This window comes from Giraffa tippelskirchi, chromosome 8, assembly GCF_054371585.1.
Source record: "Giraffa tippelskirchi isolate mGirTip1 chromosome 8, T2T-mGirTip1v1.2.pri, whole genome shotgun sequence".
Classification (NCBI taxonomy): domain Eukaryota; kingdom Metazoa; phylum Chordata; class Mammalia; order Artiodactyla; family Giraffidae; genus Giraffa; species Giraffa tippelskirchi.
In genome coordinates, this window is record NC_137282.1 from 1,543,895 (window position 1) to 1,565,342 (window position 21,448).

The 21,448-nt window shown below is 48.8% G+C and overlaps 1 protein-coding gene across 4 annotated transcripts in view; it reads right to left on the bottom strand.

Annotated features, from left to right (window-relative positions):
* Window positions 1-21,448, bottom strand: part of ZNF385D (zinc finger protein 385D) — a 938,617-nt gene that overhangs the window by 323,409 nt on the left and 593,760 nt on the right. The window contains exon 1 of one of the 4 annotated variants that reach the window (XM_081520986.1): window positions 13,693-13,847. The exons of 2 other annotated variants lie outside the window; for them this stretch is intronic. In XM_081520986.1, coding sequence (XP_081377112.1) covers window positions 13,693-13,702 — 10 coding nt within the window. In that variant the 5' untranslated portion in view covers window positions 13,703-13,847. Of the gene's footprint in view, window positions 1-12,908; window positions 13,848-21,448 lie in introns of those variants that run through there. One more of the 4 variants, XM_081520985.1, reaches the window with a different exon arrangement.

The following is a 21,448-nucleotide window of genomic DNA, read 5'->3' on the forward strand; positions in this document are numbered from 1 at the left end:
CCCGGAAGGGGGAGGTCTCTGGGTCAGGGACACAGAGCCGGGGCCGGGCGCTACCGTGAGCTTTGGTTTGCAGCGGTGCACGCTCCATGGACAAGGCTTCCTATCCCAGACCCTTGTGCAGACTTTCTGGAAGGAGCCGGCATACTCCCCTGCTCTCAGCCTCAGACCCCACACCAGGGGGTGGCGTGGCCTTCAAGCTGAGATGCACTCCACCTGTGCCTCGGGCTGTGCCTTTGCTGGTGGCCTGTTTCTGCCTGCACCCTGAGGCTGTGCTCGGCGCTCTGGCTTTCAGAGGCTGAGTTTTCCTCAAGGTCACACCAGTGTGGCCTGGCAGCCGTGCCTCCAGGTCCCACCCAGCCTGCCCGCTCACCGAGGCCTCCCTGCTCACCTCTCTGTACTTGCTTTCCTCATCTGCAAACCAGGCTCACTGATCGCCTTCCAACCAGGCTCCCAGGAGGAGTGCGTGAGCCCTGGGGACAGCGGTTGGCAGGCACCCAGCACTAATACACCTCGGCTATTTTTAGTAGTTAGAAGGCTGCCTGATGAGTTACCACGTTCTCACTTTACTGATTTGGAAGCAGAGGCTGCGGCCATTCTTCCAAACTCACGCCACTAAGTCAAGACTTGGCCTGTGAGCTCTGGATGGAGAAGGTCACTAACCAGAGGCCTGCATTTACCAAGCACACGGCCTCTTTCTTCTTGTCTATGAAAGGGAGACTTTGACTGCATCTATCAGAGGGCATATGCCAGGAGGGCCCGTGCTCTGACTACAGTAAGTAGAGATGAGCCTGGAGATAAAACCTCCCGCTTTTGCCTTCAAGATGCTCACAAGTGAAGGTGCAACTGCGTGGAGACGTCCCTACAGCCGCAGTTTAGGCTCGAGGATAGCAAGAGTAGCTTCTGCCGTGTTGCTCATTTGTTTTCTTGTCTGAAATGCCAGTCGGCCGCAGTCCAGGCCAGATAACCCCTACCGTGGAATAATTTGCTGCCTGGAGCAGACCTACTTACCACACATCGTAGAAAAACAAAGCACACTTAGCTTCGCACATCATCGTCACACAGTTGGCAGACTAAGGCTCCGATAAACAGATGGCACTTGCCAGGTGAGCAAACTGGCCTCCCAGGTAAGGAAGGGCAAGGCTTGCGGCTTTCACCCAAGACCAGCCAGCCGAGCATGGGCACTTCAGTGGACGCTGCTTTGTCTGTCTGTGTGCCTGTTGTTTTAAGACTATTGATTGTTACGACCGGGGTGGTTCGGGAGATGGAGGAACAGTCCTTAGTGGCAGCCACCCTCATAAGCTGTTACGATGCTCAGAGCAATACTAATGGATAAACAAGGTCAACGGGGACACAAGGGGCCAGTTCACAATGTCCCGAGGTGGCCAAGCCTCAGCCAAGCCTTTCCTCCCCTAAACAACCAAGATCGTCAGTATCGATATTCAGGGTCGGCAAACTGCATGCTGCAAGAAGAGTGACTTCACCCGGCCTGCCCATCACATTTGAGGGCAGAAGGTGATCTGCAAGCTGCCCTCTCTGTAGACAGCTGGTGCAGTAAAGGTGATCCACAGCCTCTTACACTGGATCTTTGGGCTGCTTCTTCTTCCCAGTGATGGATGCGAGTGCTGAGTCAGCTCAGTGTTCACTAGAAGGGACACAGGGACAGCAGGCTCCGCGGACACCAGCTCAGTCCATCCTTATCGTTGTTACAGGCAGTTTCATTCACTGTTCTTGTTTCACAGACAGGGAAGGGGAGGCTCCAAGAAAGCAAGTTCTCTGGGAGGAGCTGGGTCTTGAACATTGAAGCTAGGATCTAAACTTGAGCTAGGACTCAAACCTGAGCTACTGGGACCACGGGGAACAATACATCCCAGCCTGCGTGAGATGTCCTTCATTTCAGCATTGAAAGGCCCACACCCTGAGGAGCCCCTCCTCTTTTGTCTCAGGCAAAAGTAGCGTGCTTGGCCCCCCTGCATGGAGCTCTAACCAAGGACCATTCAGTATCTGGTGCAGTAGTAACAGAGGAGCTTAGATGAAGGACGCAGGCCTGATTTTTCACATCAGCAGAAAGCCACACGTCAGCTGGATGATCACTGAAGACTTACTACGAAGACTGTGGTCAGTGAACCAGCAGTGCTGACGTCTCCCGGGAGCTCGCAGAAAGGCAGGATTCCAGGTCACCCCAGACCAACGGAATCCAGACCTGTGTTCTAATGGGATCCTCGGGAGGTTCATATGAACATTAAATTTTGAGAAGCAGCTTCTAGAATCCTTTCCAGAACCATACCTCTGAGACCCTGAATCAACGAGCACAGCATGGACCTCTCTGGGGTGCCAGCTCTACAAGGGGCCCCGGGAGGTTCATATGAACATTAAATTTTGAGAAGCAGCTTCTAGAATCCTTTCCAGAACCATACCTCTGAGACCCTGAATCAACGAGCACAGCATGGACCTCTCTGGGGTGCCAGCTCTACAAGGGGCCCCAAGGGCAGGAGAGTGAGGGCTCTTCCCTGGGGACCACCCCCCTAGAAGCCAGGGGGCAGCACGAAGCCGCTTGCAGTGGGGTCCAGACCTCACACCATGGGCAGACTTCCTTCCACAAAAGCAGCGTGTTGAGGGCAGAGGACACAGGCTCTGGACTCAGACTGACCTGGCTGGGGGTTCTGACCCGCATGCCGGGCTGACCCAGCCAGCTGGGCACTCCTGGGGTGCAGAGGGCACTCTGTGAACCACTCAGCTTGGTGGTTCTCAATCTGGCTGTCCTGTAGAATCAACCGGGGTGTTCCAGAAGAAAGGCAGGTGCCGGGCCTGCCCCAGTGAAGCAGACTTCATCCGACGGCCACGGGGCCGTGACCGGAGCATCGTTCCAGAGTCCCCAGAGGTTTCCTTGGTGCAGCCAGCACCCAGACCCCCGGGCGGCCTCTGGGGACGGCGGTGAGGTGCCAGTGAAGTAACTGACACCAGCATCTGGCACCAAAGCAGGCATCCGGGCTCCTGGAAGTTCCCTCCTCAGTCAGACTGGGCACCACTCGCCGCAAACGGGGCTGAGGAATTCCCCGAAGACACCAAGAGCTCCGTCGAGTCCACGGTTTGGCCTTCTCACGGTGATGTCCTTACTTATCAAGCATTTTATTATATTTTATGTTGTTATTCATTTTGGCCGCACTGCACAGCTTATGAAACCTCAGTTCCCTGCCCAGGGACTGAACCTGGGCTATGGTAGTGAAAGCCCAGAATCCTAACCACCAGGCCACCAGGGAACTCCCTTATTAAGCATTTAGTTTTATTTTTTGGCCAGGCCATGCAAGCAGCATGCAGAAGCTTGGTTTCCCTGAGCTCCGTCGCTTCAGTCGTGTCCGACTCTTTGCGGCCCCGTGGACTGTAATCCGCCAGGCTCTTCTGTCCCTGGAATTCTCCAGGCAAGAATACTGGAGTGGGTTGGCATTTCCTTCCCCAGGGAATCTTCCCGTCCCAGGGATCAAACTCTTGTCTCCTGCGTCTCCGGCATCGCAGGCAGATTCTTCACCCCTGAGCCACAGGGGAAGCCCTACCAGGGATGAAACCTGCGTCTCCCATGTTGAGAGTGAGGAGTCATAACCACTGGACCGTCGGGGAAGTCCCATGAAGCATTTTAAAGTTAGGAAAAAACAGGCAACAGTGCCACAAAAGAACTAATTTCGCAGAAGGATAGTATTCAGGATCTTACGCAACTTTTTTTTTTTTTTAAGGAAAAAGAACATGTTCTAAGCGATCTACTTCTAACGCACCATTTAACTGATAGAGCTTCCTTAGGACATGGCTCCCAAGAACCCCCACGGGTGTGAGATACAGCCCGCTTCCTGGGGTTGCGAACGGAAACACGTGTGGTGACCACGTGGCTGCCGGGGTGGGCGTCACAAGGCCACGCTCCCTGCCAGCTACCTTCACTGACCGCACGTGACCGGACGCTACGAACGCCCGCGAGGCTTCAGGAGCCGGCTTTGAGGGCGTGCTAACAGTCCCATCCAAGAGGGGCGGAGTGCTGGGCCTTCCTTTTCTTTCTTCCTAACAGCACAGCCAGTCAGCCAAAGAAAGCCGTGTTTAAAAGTCAAGCAACACAGGGAAGGACGGACAAAAATCGATACCAAATCCTTCTTCCTGTCCCAGGCAACTATTAATAAACTCCCTCGGCTTTCAACGTGTCTGTCCCCATTAGAGTCTTGGGCAGGAGGGAACACGGGGCATGGAGCCCTAATAGAGATTTCCTGGCCTGCTCATCTCTCTCTCCTGCCTCCGCTGCTAACATCCCCCTCTGTCACATCAGAACGTAATGACGAATAGCAGACCAGCAGTGGCCTGGGTGGTCTCTCAGCTCCAGAGGACCAGCGGCTGCCCGAGGGGTGAGCACCTGCTCCCTCTCAGTGACCCCAGATACTCCTGGGGGACGCTCACCGGTGTCACTAGGCATGGATTTCCAAACGGTTGTTTCTTCCCAGTCCACTCTTGTCCTCCTCTAGTTTTATTTTTCTATTTATTTCTGGCTGTGCTGGGTCTTCCTTGGTATGTGGGTTTCTCACCACAGTGGGTCCTCTTGTCGCAGAGCACGACCTTCAGCAGCTGCAGCCCTCGGTCTCTGGTTGCGGGTCCCCGGCTGTGGCACAAGGGCTTAGCTGCTTCATGGCATGTGGGATCTTCTGGGGTCAGGGGTCACTGGCAGGCAGACTCTTTACCACTGAGCCACCAGGGAAGCCCCCACTCTTGTCTTTGTAATCCATTTGTCTTTTGCACTGTCATGCCAGGGCCCACTCGTATGGTGCTTTGCAGATTATGAAGTTTATTTCAGCCTTGGATTGGGTCTCTCTGTCAGATGGAGCCTTTAGCCCATTGTATAGAGGGGAAAATTGAGGCAGAGAGAGATCCACTAGTCTGTCCAATGCTACACTAGCTGAAAGTGACAAAAGAGGACCGTGAAAGGAGAGGACTGGCGAGGAGTTGGTGAACGCCCTTCATCTATATTCCCTTCCCTGCCACCTGCAGCTCCCCCAAGCAACCTCGCATTGATACCTGAGATATCTTTGCAGAGACAACAGAAGGAGAGACACAGATGCAGAGAACAACAGCATAGATGTCAAGGGGAGACGAGGGAGGACCTGGGGGAGAAGCGGGGAGACAGGGGCTGACGTACAGGCACTGCTGATGCCACATATAGAGTCCACGGGGCTGCAAAGAGCTGGACACCACTGAGGGACGGACACTTTCACCTTTGCATAAAATAGATACCAGGCACCTACTGAATACCACGGGGGATCCTACCTAGATGGGAAGGAAATCCAGAAAAAGAGGGGATACATGTATATACATGGCTGGTTCACCTTGCCGAACAACAGAAACGAACACAGCATTGTGAGGCAACTACGCTCCAGCGCAAATAAAACAAATAAATAAAGTGCTACTCATATTCTCCCTCCGGGTCCCTGGCCAGTCTGCTCTGAGATCTGTCTGTCCAGCTCTCCCAGGGCTGCCCAGATGCGGACCATGCAGGATGCACTGCACAAGCGGCCTTGCCTGCTGACCTCTGCCTGGATTCCACTCATGAGAAAAGAAAGAAAAGGAAGTGAGGTTGCTCAGTCGTGTCCAACTCTGTGCGACCCCATGGGATGTAGCCCGCCAGGCTCCTCCGTCCATGGGATTCTCCAGGCAAGAATTCTGGAGTAGTTTGCCATCTCCTTCTCCAAGGGGTCTTCCCGACCAGGGTTGGAAACCGGGTCTCCCGCTTTGCAGGCGGACGCTTTGCCCTCTGAGCCCCCAGTGAGACGCAGAAGCGATGCTCGGGAGGGGGTGAGAGGAGGGATCAGGACATCCCCCCTCTCTGTGCCTGAGGCTGAATCCCCCGTCCCCAGGGTCTCACTCGGGCCCACCACGATTCCAGCCCCGAGCGGGAGCCCGGGGTCCTGGCCTCCAGGCCCCTCTCCCTTCTCTGCATCTCACAGCCCCCCGTTTCCCTGGGCTCCAGGCCCCTCTCCCCTCTTCCCATCTCACAACCCCTGTTTTCCGCTGTCGCTAAGCCCTGGGCGCCTCCCGCCTCCTTCTTGGTGCACTAGCTGGCATGGTTCCTGTTTTCTGGTTTGACCCTAAAAGATTTCATCAGTTTTTTCAAGTTTTATACATTTGTATAGTGGGTTGGACATAGAGGGAAAAAGCAAGAAAGAGTCAAATTTTACTGACAACAGATCACCGCGGACTTCCTGGGGCTTAGCACTTTTATATGCCTGTATATTTTAGTCCTCAAAATAGACCTGTAGGAAACACATTAGCATTATTCTTTGTTCACACACACACACACACACACAAATAAAGTAACAAACTGGAAACCAAAAGGTGAAGTGACTTGCCCAAGAATACAGAGCCAGTCAGTGGAACAGCTGAAATTCTAACATGGGTGGTTTTTTGCTTCTTTATCAGTTGGGGAAACTGACCAGGTTGGGACTCTGTCTTGAACAAACACTGGAGATAATGTTGTAAATATCAAAGTGTGTAGCACAAATGACTTCTATCATTTCTGCAAGCATTGAGTTAAATTGTGAAACAGCAGGCATGTGTAACATAAAATTAATACAAGCCTCAATATCCAACAATACTTTGGAAACACTGTAGCAGTAGAAAGTCTGGGTCCTGCCAGAAGGCAATTCATGCCTCTCAATTGATGTTTTCTGATTATTTGATGTAAAAAAAAAAGAGGCAGAATAAATAAAAGTGTGAATTAAATTCAGATTTCTGTTATTGTGATTCCACAAAGTCAAAACAGAAATATATCTTAGGCCTCAATCATTTGTATTCATATCTTCAGCAATTAGCTGGGACATTCACTCTAGCATCATTATTATAAATAGTCTTCCATTCATAAAAATACCACTCCATGCTCTGCTGTACAGAGAAAAGGATACTGAAATTGGCTCCAAAGCCCTGAATTGGAGTCTTGGCCTTGACACGTGTGACCTTGAGAAAGTTGTTTCAGCCATCTGAGGCTCAGATTCTTCATCTAAAAATAGGAATAATTGTATTTTGTCTACCTCCTGCAATGGGTCATTTTGAGGATAAAAAAGCATAATGTAGATGCATTTTAAAAAATACAAATTTCTCTACAAGGATCATGTTTATTAAAGCACGTTTACATTCACTCTTGTGTTTTGATCCTCAGAGTAATCTGCCACAAGTGAGTTCCTTCATCAGCAAAACGCACGAGTATGAAAAAGGTTTTAAGTGTGAAGAACAATTTTATGAAAGCCGTGCAAACAGCAGGCGGATAACCTCCATTTTGCCCAGCCTTAACAAATGGCAATTTTCAAAATTGGTGGCCTCCCCCTGGGCACTTCTGGTTACCTATGCATAAGGAGGTTCCTTGCCTATCCCAGCCCCAAGGCCAGAGGATGCCAGCATCTGGGGTAAGCACACAGGAGACAGATGCAGCTGAGAACTGACGTTGTGACCAGGTAGACTGACAACGGAACAATTCTATCATCTCATCTGAAGATTTCACACATTCTTCCAACATATTCAAACATTAGCCTCAATATTCTGTAGCTCTGTCCCTCTCCTTTTAACATTGCAGAGTCCCATGAAGAAAGAAGCAAACAAAAAGAAAAAAAGATTGTGGAATTCCATACCTTTATTCAAAGATCTAATTTCTAAGGATGAGTCCTGGCTTTGACATATTGAAAAAAAGCTGCTACCATTTCAGAAGCAAAGGGGTGCGTTTCTCTTGTCAACACACAGACACCAGCTCTGCTAGGGAATGTCAGCCTTCTGGATCCACTGAAGAAATGGACTCCCTCCCTCTCTGATCTCCAATGCCCGGTCCATCTTGCACTCCCAAGGCCTGACCCTGGCCACAGTCTGCACCTCCCTCCGGCACCCTGGTGCTCCCAGCGGACAGCATCGCTCCGAGCCCAAACCGCTGCAGCCGGTTCCCCTGTGACCTTGGCCAGGTAACTTTCCTCCTTCCTCCCGACTTACAGAAACGGGATTATTGCAAGTGGGCAGAAGAGAAAGAGAAACTCAAAGGTTAAGAAGAAGAGGCTCAGTGCCTGCCTTTCAGCACTCTGATGCAGGTCCATGTGCATTCCAGGTGTCAGCATCCAGAGTTTTAAAGGCTGTGCAAGCCTGGAGTTCACATTCAAAGGAGGCCGACTTTCAGCTGCTTTATAAGGATTTTAACGCTGCGACAGAGCAAAGCGTCTTCCTATTTTCAACCCTAGCAATTTGGTTCAAACATGATCTCAACCACTTTAAGCTTTGATATTTCCAGTCACCTCTTACGCTGTATTTTCTCTTAATGCCACCAATCATGTGTGAAATTCTGTTGCAAAAGTAATCTTTGTGGGAAATGATATGCAATGGCTTCTTTAAAGAGAGAGCCACAAAGAGAAGGGCAGTGACGAGGACCTGTGTTGTTTTTCGACGTGTTTCTCATAGTGTAACACAAATCGAAACAGCTCTTTCTCAAGGTCAAAGTCGAAATAGTTTTCTGCTTATACAAGCATCACTCTTTCTTAAGCAGGAAAAGCTGCAAAAATTATCCTTATGACTTGACTTTAAAAACCTCTAAGGTATATAATGGTTGATAAGCTTGAAAGCCAGCTGTGCTCAAAATATAGTTTCATATCCATCTTATTAAATCAATTCTTAAAGTTTTGCCTTGCAAAGGATGTGAAAAGATTCTGGAATCTACAAGAGATGTGAATGAGAAATAAATGTCAGGGTATTTATATAACAAGGCACTATTTGACGATCCAGTGTTACACACACACACACCACACATACATACACAAACACACACTACACACATATCACACACATGATACACATTACACACACACCACACACACAAACACACACTACACACACACATACACAGACACACTACACACACACACAGTCACACATATACCCAACACACACATACACACTCACCACCACCCCCCCACACACATACACACACTAGCCAACTCATCTGGTGGTATCATGGGAGGTTTCAGCCAAAAGCAGCTGTGACCAAATACTCTGCAATGGAAGTCAGAAACCACTAATTTAAATTTTTCATTTGTTTTTTGGAACAGTTATGTGCCACCCACAAAAGGGTGACTTTGCAAGTCATCATTATCTCATGAATTTTGAACACATCCCTTAAATAAACCCATCTCATCTCCATATAACTACAGTCACTAAGAAGGTCCTGAAAAACAGAGAAAACCTTAGCTCAAAATGTAAGGGCCCTATTAAAGAATCCATGTTACTGACATCCTGATCGTACGTGAAATTTGGTTCCTGGAAGTAAGAAAGTCACAGAACTCTGGAAGAGAAGAGACTCAGCTCTCCGGTGAGTTACTATTCACCTGCCACGTTCTCCATCCGTTATGTAGTAACTGACTGCGTGTCATTTAGAAGCATTTGTAATAACACACAGTGGTAACGACTTCAAACTTTAAAAAGGGTAACCTGGACTCACAAATTCCCTCCTGAATTATCCTCTCCCCCCGGGAAGCCTAGGAAAAGAGAAACCTTTCCAGTGTGTTTGAGCGACTCAGGTGGACCTAACCCCGTAACAGATCACTCAGTACAGACTAGGAGGAGTTAAATGCTTCCGCTGAAAACAGGCACCAAGAGAGGAGTGCTCTTCTCCTCTGCCCGCCGTTTTCTGCTCATTTCCTTCCGCATAACCTTGCCGCTTAACTGTCTTTCTAACATACTGCTCTGGAGGTGAAACTTGATGGCCCAACCGCAAACAAAAGTGTAAATGCTGACTAGAGAATGTTGTAAACATCCCAGGGGAAACAGAGTCCTTCCTATGACAGTGTACGAACGTGTCTATCACAGGCAGGCGAACAGGCTGCTGGGCTAGAATTTTCCTGGATTTTTTTTTTTTTTATCTAGCTGTGATATCGAAAGCTTCTTCCACCAAGTGTTTCTTCTTATGACAGGCACACCACTCAAGTCTTTTTCTTGTTTTTCTAAGGCATTTGAAGGAAGACAGCTGATCCATAATTAACACCTCTGCAGAACTTGAATGGCTGGTTCGCACTTTCCCAAGTTTGCTCGCCCTTTTTCTCTGGGTTTAATGACGATGTCACCAATAACAGCATTCAGAGTGAGCTCTACTATTTGCCTCTGAGTTCTGCTCGCTTGTTGAAGGTGCATCCTTTCTTGTTTTCGGGGCAGGGTCCTCAGGGAGCAAGCTCCGGGCCCTGCCTGGCGGTGACCTCCCCGGGGGCCTCCGTCAGGTTGACCTCCGGCCATATGGAGGCTCCGCGGTGTCAGAAGTCTCCCGCTTTCTCCGGATGCAAAGATTTGGGACATGACACCCCTCTGGCCGACTGGGGTCAACGTGTGAGGCTGGCAGGACCCGGCGGCCGCTCCTCACTGTGGCCGTGGAAAAGAGCGCAGGGCGGATGGAAAGCGGCGATGATGAGTCAGACCTGGAGCCGCGGGCGGAGCCTCCCGTAGACTCGCTGCTGCCGCCCCGACCTCACTGTCACCTGTGGGCACAGGGCGGGCCTGCGGAACCCACAACGCCCCCGACCTCTGCCCTCGTCTGGGGGAGCCTCTCAGCTGCTGGCTTTTATTTCTGGATCAGTTATTTTTCTTTAGTTAATTCACTGTCGCTAGGTCTCATTTGCAAACTGAGGATCGCAATTCTATCATTTTTTTTTCTGTCCATACAGCTTGTGAGATCTTAGTTCCCTGAAGGGGGATCGAACCTGTGTCCTCGGCAGGCAGAGTGCCTGATTACTGGCCCACCAGGGAATTCCCTATTTCCGGATCAGATATTCATGGCTCTTCATTCTTGGCGCACATGACTTTTAAGTATGTCAAATACTCCCAGGGGTGAAGAGGGTATCTTCAGAAGTCTTCTGATTTTTCTCTTGCTTTTACAGTAAATCCCAACCAGGTTGCTGACTGGGATTTTTCCTCCCTCCTTTCTTGTGGGTGAACCTGATTCTTAACTCTAAGTAATGAATGCAAGATCGATAGAATAAGTAACAAAAGTATCCACGGAGACAGAACAGCAAACTCTTAAATCACAGCAGGGTGAGTACAAAGGCACAATGATTGAAAACACAGCACTAAAATTTCAATAGGAGATAAGAGTGAGGCTTAAGTCATTAAAAGAGTCCATTAGTCTCCTGAGTCTGAGACACACTCAAAACATGAGCTATTCTGGAGAACTAGAAAGAGTACGCATTCCACCAAGGTGCACGCACACAGCTGACTCCGACTGAGAAAGACAGGGTCCGGGTGTCCAGCCCGGAAGGGGAAGGGCGTCTCAGAGGGGCAGAGGGTGGGCCACTGTGTCTAGGCCGTGAGTCCTCGGTCATGTCTGAAAGAGGGCGGCCAGGGAGCGCCACTGATGAACCAGATGGTTTACATGGGAAGTAAATATCCTGCCTGCACATCGGTTCCCTGGGTGTTTCAGCATCACCCTGCTCTTGGTCACTCCCTGCTGGGGACACAAGAAAAGTCTTCTGACACCTCGAGCCCACTCCCACAAATCACCAGGAAGGCCCGAGAATGCAGCCCTGCTTTCCGTTTGTCCCTGCCCTCCCTGACTTGATAAACACTTGGCAGTTGAAATGTGAAGAAGACAGTCATAGGCAGCCAAATGCAAAGTGAAAGCACTGTTTTGAAAAAATGCCCTGAAATAGCTGCGTACACATAAATGCATGTGTGTGCCTGCGTGCATACATTCATACTCTTAGGGAGGTGCAATGTTAAAATGCTGCTGAATCTTAACACGCCTGGCTTGCACTGTCAATTCTGGCCTGAGATAATGGACCACACACGTCATGACAGACAGGTGTGCTCCCCAAGTTCCGAATGTCAAACAGCTTGAGAGAGGGGGTGCACAGCAGAACCTGAAAGAAACAGCATTCCTAAATACACAGGATTTTCTCTGAGAATAGAAAAACATATCTCATGCCGGGATTATGGTAAACCCGAACCGTGCCCATGACACAGAGAACAACCTTAGCCTTGCCTTTAAAAGAATACAATTTCATCTCAAGCAGGACATCACATTTCAGGGTGAGCTATTAAAAACTTGCATTGCACAGTGAAACTAATTGCCCTGTGAATCACCCTGCTTTACAAGACGGCTGGAGGATCATGCAGTTAACAATACGTGCGAGCCCAGTGAATATTTCTCCAAGAGACACAGGAAAATCCCATACAGCACAGATGGCCTTTGGACCACTACTTTGAGACCACACTACTGCTCCGGTTAATGCTGCATCCTTACCACCATCACCTCCGGCGTTGCTGCAAGAGGCTGAAAACTTTAATATTATAATCTTCCTTTCCATCCCTCAAATACCATTACTGGTGATAAAATGTTATTTTATTCAAAAGACAGGCTGTCTTTACAAGCTTTTGCAGGTATCAAAAACATATTCACGGTAAATACTTGCTATTTTATGAACTGCCAATAAAGACGCTTACCACCTCTATCACTATCACAGCCTGGAGCATTAACGCTGGATTCTGCTTAAATCTGGCTATGCAAGGAGCCTTGCCTCCAAATCACTGTGAGTCATTTTTAAGCTGTCTTTTCTAATATGACACAAATTATAGCGAAATCAAAACTGCGATCAAGACAATTAAAAGAGCCGTCAGCTTTTGCATACTTTCGCAAATGTTTCAAAGGCTCAAGCAAACAACATGAGTACACACCGAAATAAACACCCAAGACACTAACACTGCCCCAACCAAGTTAATCCAAATACCTCTTTAACTGCAAAACAACCCTAGCTTTATTATTTCAAGCAAGTCCACCAATGCCCCCGAGCATCCGCACCTTGGAATCCTCCTCCCTCCCCAGCTCGCACAAATCTTCAATATCGGATAGATGCCCTTAGGTGCTGACGCGGTATGGCACTTACAGAAGGAAAGCATAGCTCCGGGAGGAGGATGGGGTGTCCGTCTAACCCTCGGCTTGCAGTTCAGGGCAGGGCTCCGCCGTCCCCGCGGCCGTCAGGCGCCGCGTTCCGGTGCAAACGCTCGGCTCCCAGCCCACTGACATCGCTCCCCGGCGAGCCGAGCTCTAAGTCAGCCTGAACATGCTTTCCCGAAAGGCAGGCGGCTCCGGGGAGACCTGCGGGTGGTTTCCAGCGCGGCACGAACTCAACTGCACACACATTTAACAGCTCCGAGCCCTCCAGAGGTTTAAAATACTGTGCATTCCGTGCCAGGCGCCGGAGCTCGATGGAAAGCCGGGAATGGGGAGAAAGGCTGTTCTGAGCGGCTCGGGCAGCGCGCACCCAGGGCTGTCTCCACGTCCCCCTTGGAAGCAGGGGGCACGCCGACACGCCTCTGAGCCGCGGGCACGGCCGGGCTCCCGGAGCATCCGCAGGACCAACTTCGCCTGGCACCCCAGCAAGTTCGCCCCGGACTTTCCCACGCCGCCCCCCGCCCTCCCCTCGTGAGGCGTCCGCCCCGCGCACACGCGGCGGGCGAAGTTGGGGCCCCCCCACGCCAGGCTCTCCTCTCGTCCAACTTCGACTCCCCCACGCCTCGCGCCCGGCCCCGCGCGCGGCACCAAGGCGCTCAGGGGGCCGCGCGGGTCCCCCAGTGCCTGCCGGCAGGGTGGGGGGGTCACCGGGACGGAGCCCGGGGCTTCCCGCTCCGGGGCCCCCCCGGAAGGGCGCCGTGGGAGCGCGCACTCACCCAGATACATGCTGCGTCTCCCGGCGCACGGCCGGAGCCCCGGCGGCGCGCGGGGCCTGGGCGCTCAGGCCGCCGCCTCCCCCGCGGCCCGCGGTCCCCGGCGGCCGGAGCGAGCGCCCGCGCCGCCCATCCCCGCCGCCCGCCGGCTCCGCCTCGCGGTGTCCCCGCCGCGCCTGTGACATCAGGGCCCGGAGCGCGGCGGGCGGCCGCCCCCACCCCGCCCCCGGCCCGCGCCCGCGCCGCCCGGACCGGCCTGCAGCCCCGGGGGCGCGCGGGGGGCTCGCTGAGCGCGAGGACGGGCCCCGCGTTCGCGGAGGCGCGCGCGGGGAACCCCCACCGGGGCCGGGGGCGCCGAGGTCGGCCCCTCACGCGAAATTCAAGCCCCGCGCGCCCCGCCCTCCCGCGGGAAAGGCAGCGTCCTCGCCACCGCCAGCCGCCCCTCCCGGGTTGAACGCGAGTAGGGACGGACCGTGCCCGGCGCCTGCACCCCCGCGGCGGGGGCTTCAGGGTTGGCTGCGGGCGGTGACGTTCACCCCAAAGACTCTAGGGGCCACGGCTAGGGTAATAGAGGTCTCCACGGAGCGGTGATCAGGTCACAGAACCCCTGCAGCGGGAGAAGAGTTACCTTTATTTCTTGAGTATTTGCTGAGCTAGGTTGGTAGAGAAATGTACAGGAAAATAACTGGTGATGAAAGTCTCCTGGCACTTTCAGGAGATCACATTTGCTGTGTGTCCCTGAGTGGGTACTAGAAGGGCACTGAGGCTGAAATGGTCCTTCACCCCTAAAGAGGAGAGACATTTCAGCCTGAAAAATAACCAAGATTGTGGCATAATTCAACTCAGGTCACCAGTGTCACACACACACGCACACGCACACACACACACACACGCACTCCCGTTAAATCTGAGAGAAACAGTCAAGAGAGGCAAACTTAGCAAAGCCTCTGGCTCCTCCAATGGTCTAATGAATTGCAGTCCTTATCTTACATAAAAAAAGGTTGTTCGAAAGAAATCCCTGAATGCTGTACTGATTAATACTTACACGCTCTGCATACAAAATAAACCCGCAGAGCAAGTTCAGTTTCATCAGCGCTCATCTCTGAGACCCAGTTCACCTACTGGACCATCTAAACGTAATCATTTTCACAAAAATCCATTAAGCTAAGAATAAAAGATATTATTGATAAGCCATAATGGAAACGAATGTAAAAAAGAAAACGCAAAGAGAAAGAAAAAAACTGGAGATAAAGGAAGAACGGTGGTAGCCTAGGGAAGAAAACACTTGATGTGTTTTAAAGGTGTTTTGGTCAGCCATGGTGGCAGATATTTCTACATTGTGGTATTAAATACTCCATGGTCTTTCTGCACAGTTCTGTATCGGTCGGTGGATTTAATGCATATCGGAATTAGGAGGGGCTGAAGCTCCTAATAGCTTGCTCTGCAATCTGACAATGGATTTGGTGAATGCAAATAGGTTATAAGACATAAATCAGACACTTTACAGTGAGTCTCAGCACAAATCTGCTGGTGCTCTTTTAGTATTTTTCATTTAAAGCAATTTGGAGGAAGAAAATGTCAATAGTAAAGAATATTTACTTTTCTTTCTCCTATTTTTAATTTAAAACTAAAAAGAATGTTACAAGAAATTTCTGGAGAAAACATAAGTGTTTTTCCTTTTGGACAGATGGAAGGCATCCAAAAGTACAATTAATGGCCTTTCCCTTAGGCAGGAGAACCATCTGTGGTCGAGGTTCTTCATGAAGCTCGGCGGCTGTCCTGACGGCCCACGCGCGCTAGGGGGCGCCGAGGGGTAACGTTCGCGTTCTTGGTCTGACTTTCTGTAGGGAGAACATGGGAGAGTTCACAGTTGCCTTTAAAGCAGGAGATTTAAGATAGGAAAGGGCTGGTTTTAATCATTAACGACACTCTTGAATTTGCATGGCATTCTGCAGCCACAAGGTCTTTTCACTTATGTCATCTTTTTTACTAACAAGCTGAGATCTCGAAAGGTGTCTATTACAATCACGATTACAGAGACATCTAAGCAACTTTCTCAGTGACGTCAGTAAATGTCTGTACAGAACAGTTGTCTTGCTAGCTGTATGCTAAATTTATGTTCGAGTCCCTAGCAGAGCTCTTTATTCAAATGTATAAATTCTAAATTTCCCATTTATAATGACTCACGTAAACGCCTTCTCCAATCACATTACGTCGCTGCCTGTTTCAGAAAAATGTATGTATTGGTCGCTGTGGTGTGAAAATAGAGGCAGCAAGTATTTGGTACTAGAACATTCCAGCCTCTGCAGGGTCGGGGAAAGCTGCGTGTAGTCTCTGAAAGAGTACGCCATCCAGGAGCAACTGAATGCTACATTCATACAATGGAATTCTGTTCAAACCAAAAAAAGGAGGGTGTCTGCTTTATTTAAACATGCATGCCCCACCCACCTGCAATTCAGGGTTGTCTGGAATGTCAAGACCTCAGAGTGGCTTATTTCTGGATGGAAAACAAGGGATTTTTATTTTCCTTGTACACTTATTAGCGTTTCTTTTAAAGTGACTTTGTGTGTATAGATTATAAAGAAAAAATGCAAGTGTTTTTAGTTGGAAATAAAATGACATCTAAATAAGGGCCCAGCTGAGGTTGGCCAGATGTGGGATTGTGTGCCTCGCAGCTGCAACAGGGAGATGGCCAGCGGCTCCCAGGGAGATCCTCACCCACAGCCGTGGCCTGTCTGTCTCTCAGAGCATCTGAGAGGCCGAGAGGTTCCGAGCAGGAACTAGGTCGCTGATCACCAGGGAGAAATACACCACTCCCTGGTAAGACAAAGGGCGCCCTGAGACCAGACGCATCCTGGGAGCGCAGACCTTCTGGGAAGGCGTGGATTTTCTCTCTGCTCAGATGTACCGGGAGCTGCCCGCCCGGCCCGCCCGCCTCCTGCAAGTCTTATTCCAGGGCTTGTGTGTGTGAAGTCTCCCCGCTCTCTTTGTCCGTTCAGGCTGCCTCTGTCCGCCCCAGCTCTTCCTCACCCTTTGCCCCCCTCTGAGTCTCCGAAGCACTTCTCGCCATCTGACCACTACTGTGAGCATTGGTTTATTTTGATCTCTCTTCACTGGAGAGCCATCTACACGAGGGCGTTTGGTCCTTGTTCACTGCTGTCTCCACCACCCTTCCAAGGGTGGGTGGCACTTGATGCTACTCGGTAAACATTGGGGAATGAAGGAATGAACACAATCGAGTGCAGCCGTATTGTGTGTAAAACATCGTACTCTTCCACGTGCCTGCAGTCATTTCATTGAGACTGATGGTGTTTGGTGCAAAGCATCTACACAAGCTGGGTGTGTCTATACCTGGCCGCAGGGCTTCCCGGTGGCTCAGTGGGAAAGAATCCGCCTGCGGTGCTGGAGACGCAGGAGACACGCATCCGATCCCGGGGTGAGGAGGACGCCCTGGAGGAGGGCACGGCACCCGCTCCAGCGTTCTTGCCTGGAGAGTCCCATGGACAGAGGAGCCTGGGGGCTACAGTCCATGGGGTTGCAGAGTCGGACACGACTGAAGCGACTGAGCACGTATGCAGCCATCCTTAGCAGCAGCTGTTCTTCAATTCCACGCGACACAGACGCCAGGTGGTCCTGCAGACCACAGTCTGTGAGCTGGGCTTGTCAAGTTCTCAAAGCTACACGCCGCAGCCGTTCAGCACTGACTTAGCATAGCTGGTTGGGTCTTCCACTGCCTTCCCCGGAGCCTTAGTTTTGTCCCCTTTCATCTCATTTATATCTCAGCAAGAAAATTTTATCCAGTGTTCCTTATTCCAGGCTTGCCTGTGTCCACCCAATTCTCCGTAATAGATCCATTATTATCTTTGTAAATGAACGTGATCAAGTCACCCGCTGCTCCAGCCTGTCCGGTCTATTCCACCTCCCCAGGCACGCAGGCCCTTTCACGGCTAGCCCCGGTAACGCCTCCATTGCCAACGCTTTCCCCCCCTAAGCTTCCCTCCGGCCCATCCCATCTAGAGGGCCCCTGAAGACTTTATTCCTCTTTCCTCCTCTCTTTACCTAACAGCTCCTGTTCAACCTATGTGTCTCTGGGTAAGGATTATTTCTGCTGAGAACCTTTCATAACCTCAAGATTGAATGAGGTATTGATACTTGTTCTTCATGCAGCATATTATCTAATTCCTGTGTTAGCACTTAAACAGTGTGGGAATGTCCCCCTACTTCTCCATTTCCTAAGTGAAAGGGGGTGATCTTTTTTATTTTAATCTCCAAGACCTAGTACAGATCAGCATGTAATGAATGAATTCATTATTTATCTATGCATTCATTCTGTATTTATTGAATAAAGTCAATACCTTTTGGAGGTCTACTTCATGCCATACATTTCACTAGAGGACAGGTTGAGGACAGTGAGGAAAGTACCCAGGGCCGTGGGGGCGCGCCTGGGGGCCGCAGGAAAGAGCAGAAAGACCTGCTGGTGCAGAAGGAGGCGTAAGGAGGATGTTAATAGCTGCAGTCAAACAGGCCACATGGAACCTAATCCAGCAGGACCTTGGTAGGCCATATCATAAGGATTTAGACTTTCATTCTGACTTATACAGAATACCTTTGGAGCAACATAACTTGACATATTAACAGGTTCACTATGGCTACTGTATGGAGAATAGATAAAAGGGAGCAAAGGAAAATTTAGGAAGACTTTGTAATTATATAGAAAGAAATGGTGATCTGGAGTGGACAGAAGCCATGGAGACGCTAAAAAGTGATTCGAGTCTATACATGTGACAAAAGGGGTCAATAGGGTTTCTCGATGAGTTGGGGAAGTGATGGAAAAGAAAGAAAAAAAAAAGAAGTAACAGATTATTTGAAATTTGGGGACTGAGCAATTGGAAGATGAAATTTCCACTAGCTGATAAGCAGACTGTGGAGAAGCACATTTGGGTGGGGGTTAGAAGGTAGGCAATGTGGAGCACATTTAATTTGAGCCATCTTACGGATTCAAGTGAAAATGTTCCCTGGAAGTTTGGCTTATGTGACTCGAGTTCAGGGGAGATGCTTGAACTTCATATTTAAATTTAAATTCCTCATTTGAATCATTTATTTAGATTCCACATATAAGGGATGTCATATGATCTTTGTCTTTTTCTGTCTGAATTCCTTCTTTGAGTGTGATCATCTCTAGGTCCATTCATGCTGCTAGAGATGGCGTCACTTCACTTGTTTTAATGACTAATATTCCATCTCGCATCACACCACATCTCTGCCCATCGGTCAGCAGACACGAGGTTGCTTCCAGGGCTTGGTTACCCCACATGGTGCTGCAGTGAACATCGGGGGGTGTATCTTTTCAGATTATGATTTTCTCTGGACATATGCCCAGGAGTGGGATTGCTGGACCATATGGTAACTCTATTTTTAGCTTTTGAAGGAAACTCTGTAGTGGCCGCACCCGTTTACATTCCCACCAGCAGTGCAGGAGGTGCCTTTTTTCTCCACCTGCTTCTTAACATTTATAACGAACTTATTTACAAAACAGAAATAGACGCACAAACATTGAAACAAAAACCTCTGGTTACCCAGTTAGGAGTATGGGATTAATATATACACACTGCTATATGAAATAGATAACCAACAAATATACACACCACTATGTAAAATAGATAGCCAACAAATATACACACCACTATATGAAATAGATAACCAACAAATATACACACCACTATATAAAGCCAACAAATATACACATCACTATATGAAATCGATAACCAACAAATATACACACCACTATATGAAATCGATAACCAACAAATATACACACCACTATATGAAATAGATAACCAACAAATATACACACCACTATATAAAACCAACAAATATACACACCACTATATGAAATTGATAACCAACAAAGATCTACTGTATAGCACAGGGAGCTACAATCGACATTTTATGAAAACTTGTAACAGGAAAGAATCTGAACATGAATATATGTACATATAATCATGCATATATGATTCAGTTATGTATATATGTATGTATAACTGAATCATTTTCCTATGTACCTGAAACTAACACATTATAAATCAACTATACTTCAATTTTTTTTAAAAAAGAGATGAGAAAAAAGCAATAAAGAAATAGTTGCATTTTCCAAAGAAAAAGTAATAATCCTGTAGATGGTGATTAAATCCATGAGACCAGGTGAAACCTTCAAGGGAATATAGATGTAAAAGCAGAATAGAGTCAACTATGAACCCTGGAGAATTGTACATGCAAGAGGCCCATGTGTGGATATCAGATGATGGAATGTTTGCTGAAAGCACAGTAATCTGTGGAATGGATATTCATTGACATATGAATGACATTTGATGGAAAGCTATTTATTTTAAGCTTGAGTTTACCTCTAACATACCAGCACCCAATGTCAAAACAGTTTGAAAAGTGAAGAAAGAATTTATGAACAAATGACTAGCTCAATGGATCCATGTAGTATAGTGATCAGAATTTTTTTAGTTTGTATAGATACAACTATAAACTCATTTTTACTCCTTGATTTCCACTTGATGCTTCCATTGAAATTAAATGCTTAGGGACCTTAATATGAAAACTTATATCCTATCATAAAAGAAGTGTTGATATTGTGACAAGGATAAAAATTCTATAAATACTAAAATATTCTGAAATTCTAAGAATCTGAATTTCCCTAACTTCTGAGACATCTGATAAACCCCTTCTATGTGTCATCATTTAACAGGAGCTTTTTAAAAAATAAGATTTACTAACTGGCATTGAGAACCTTCTTAGAATCCTTAACTTTAGAGGTGGCTATGGCCTAGGCATATTTACTCATTCAAAAAAATAGTTACTGAGTACTCATGTGCCAAACACTGTTCTAGGTGCTGAGGTACAACTGATGAAAATACAGAGTCTCCAGGGCTTGCATCCTTGGGATTTCCAGAGCTTAGTCTCTCTGGTAGGATTTGGAACCTCTTCTACCTTTGTCTTGTGCAGAGGAAGACTTCGAGCATCCTTCATCTCGTTCATTCATTGGTTACAGTTTATCGCTTCTTTACCTCCGACAGAAAGGACACGAGGGCATGTTCATGCTGCACCAGTGCCTCCAAAGTGTCTCAACAAGAGGAGGCATGCAATAAAAATTTATTTTTATTAATTTATCATTTATTTGAATGAATGACTATCTCAAAAGTCTTCCAGATGATGCACCATCCTGATTCTACTGAGAATACATGTGTGCATGCTAAGTCGCTTCAGTAGTGTCCAACTCTTTGCAACCCCCTGGACTGTAGCCCGCCAGGCTCCTCTGTCCATGAGATTCTCCAGGCAAGAACACTGGAGTGGGTTGCCATGCCCTCCCCCAGGAGAGCTCAACCCAGAGATCGAGCCTGCAGCTCTTATGTTTCCTCCATTGGCAGGCAGGTTCTTTGCCACTAGCGCCACCTGAGAAGCTGAGAATATGGTTGTATTCTACCAGGAATGTCCTTTCCTATTCTCCTTTAAGTGTCAAGATAGTTGCATTCATCACCCAAAACAGCTAAGATATTTTGTTTTCTAAGAAGTCTCTCCTGGGCTTATTTCTGACTCATATTTCCCTAAGACATTTCCAAACATTGTTTGTGTAACTTTATTACGGTGCATTTATGGCTCAACAGGTTAAGAATCCACTGGCAATGCAGGAGATGCAGGTTAGATCCCTGGGTCAGGAAGATTCCCTGAAGGAGGGCATGGCAACCCACTCCAG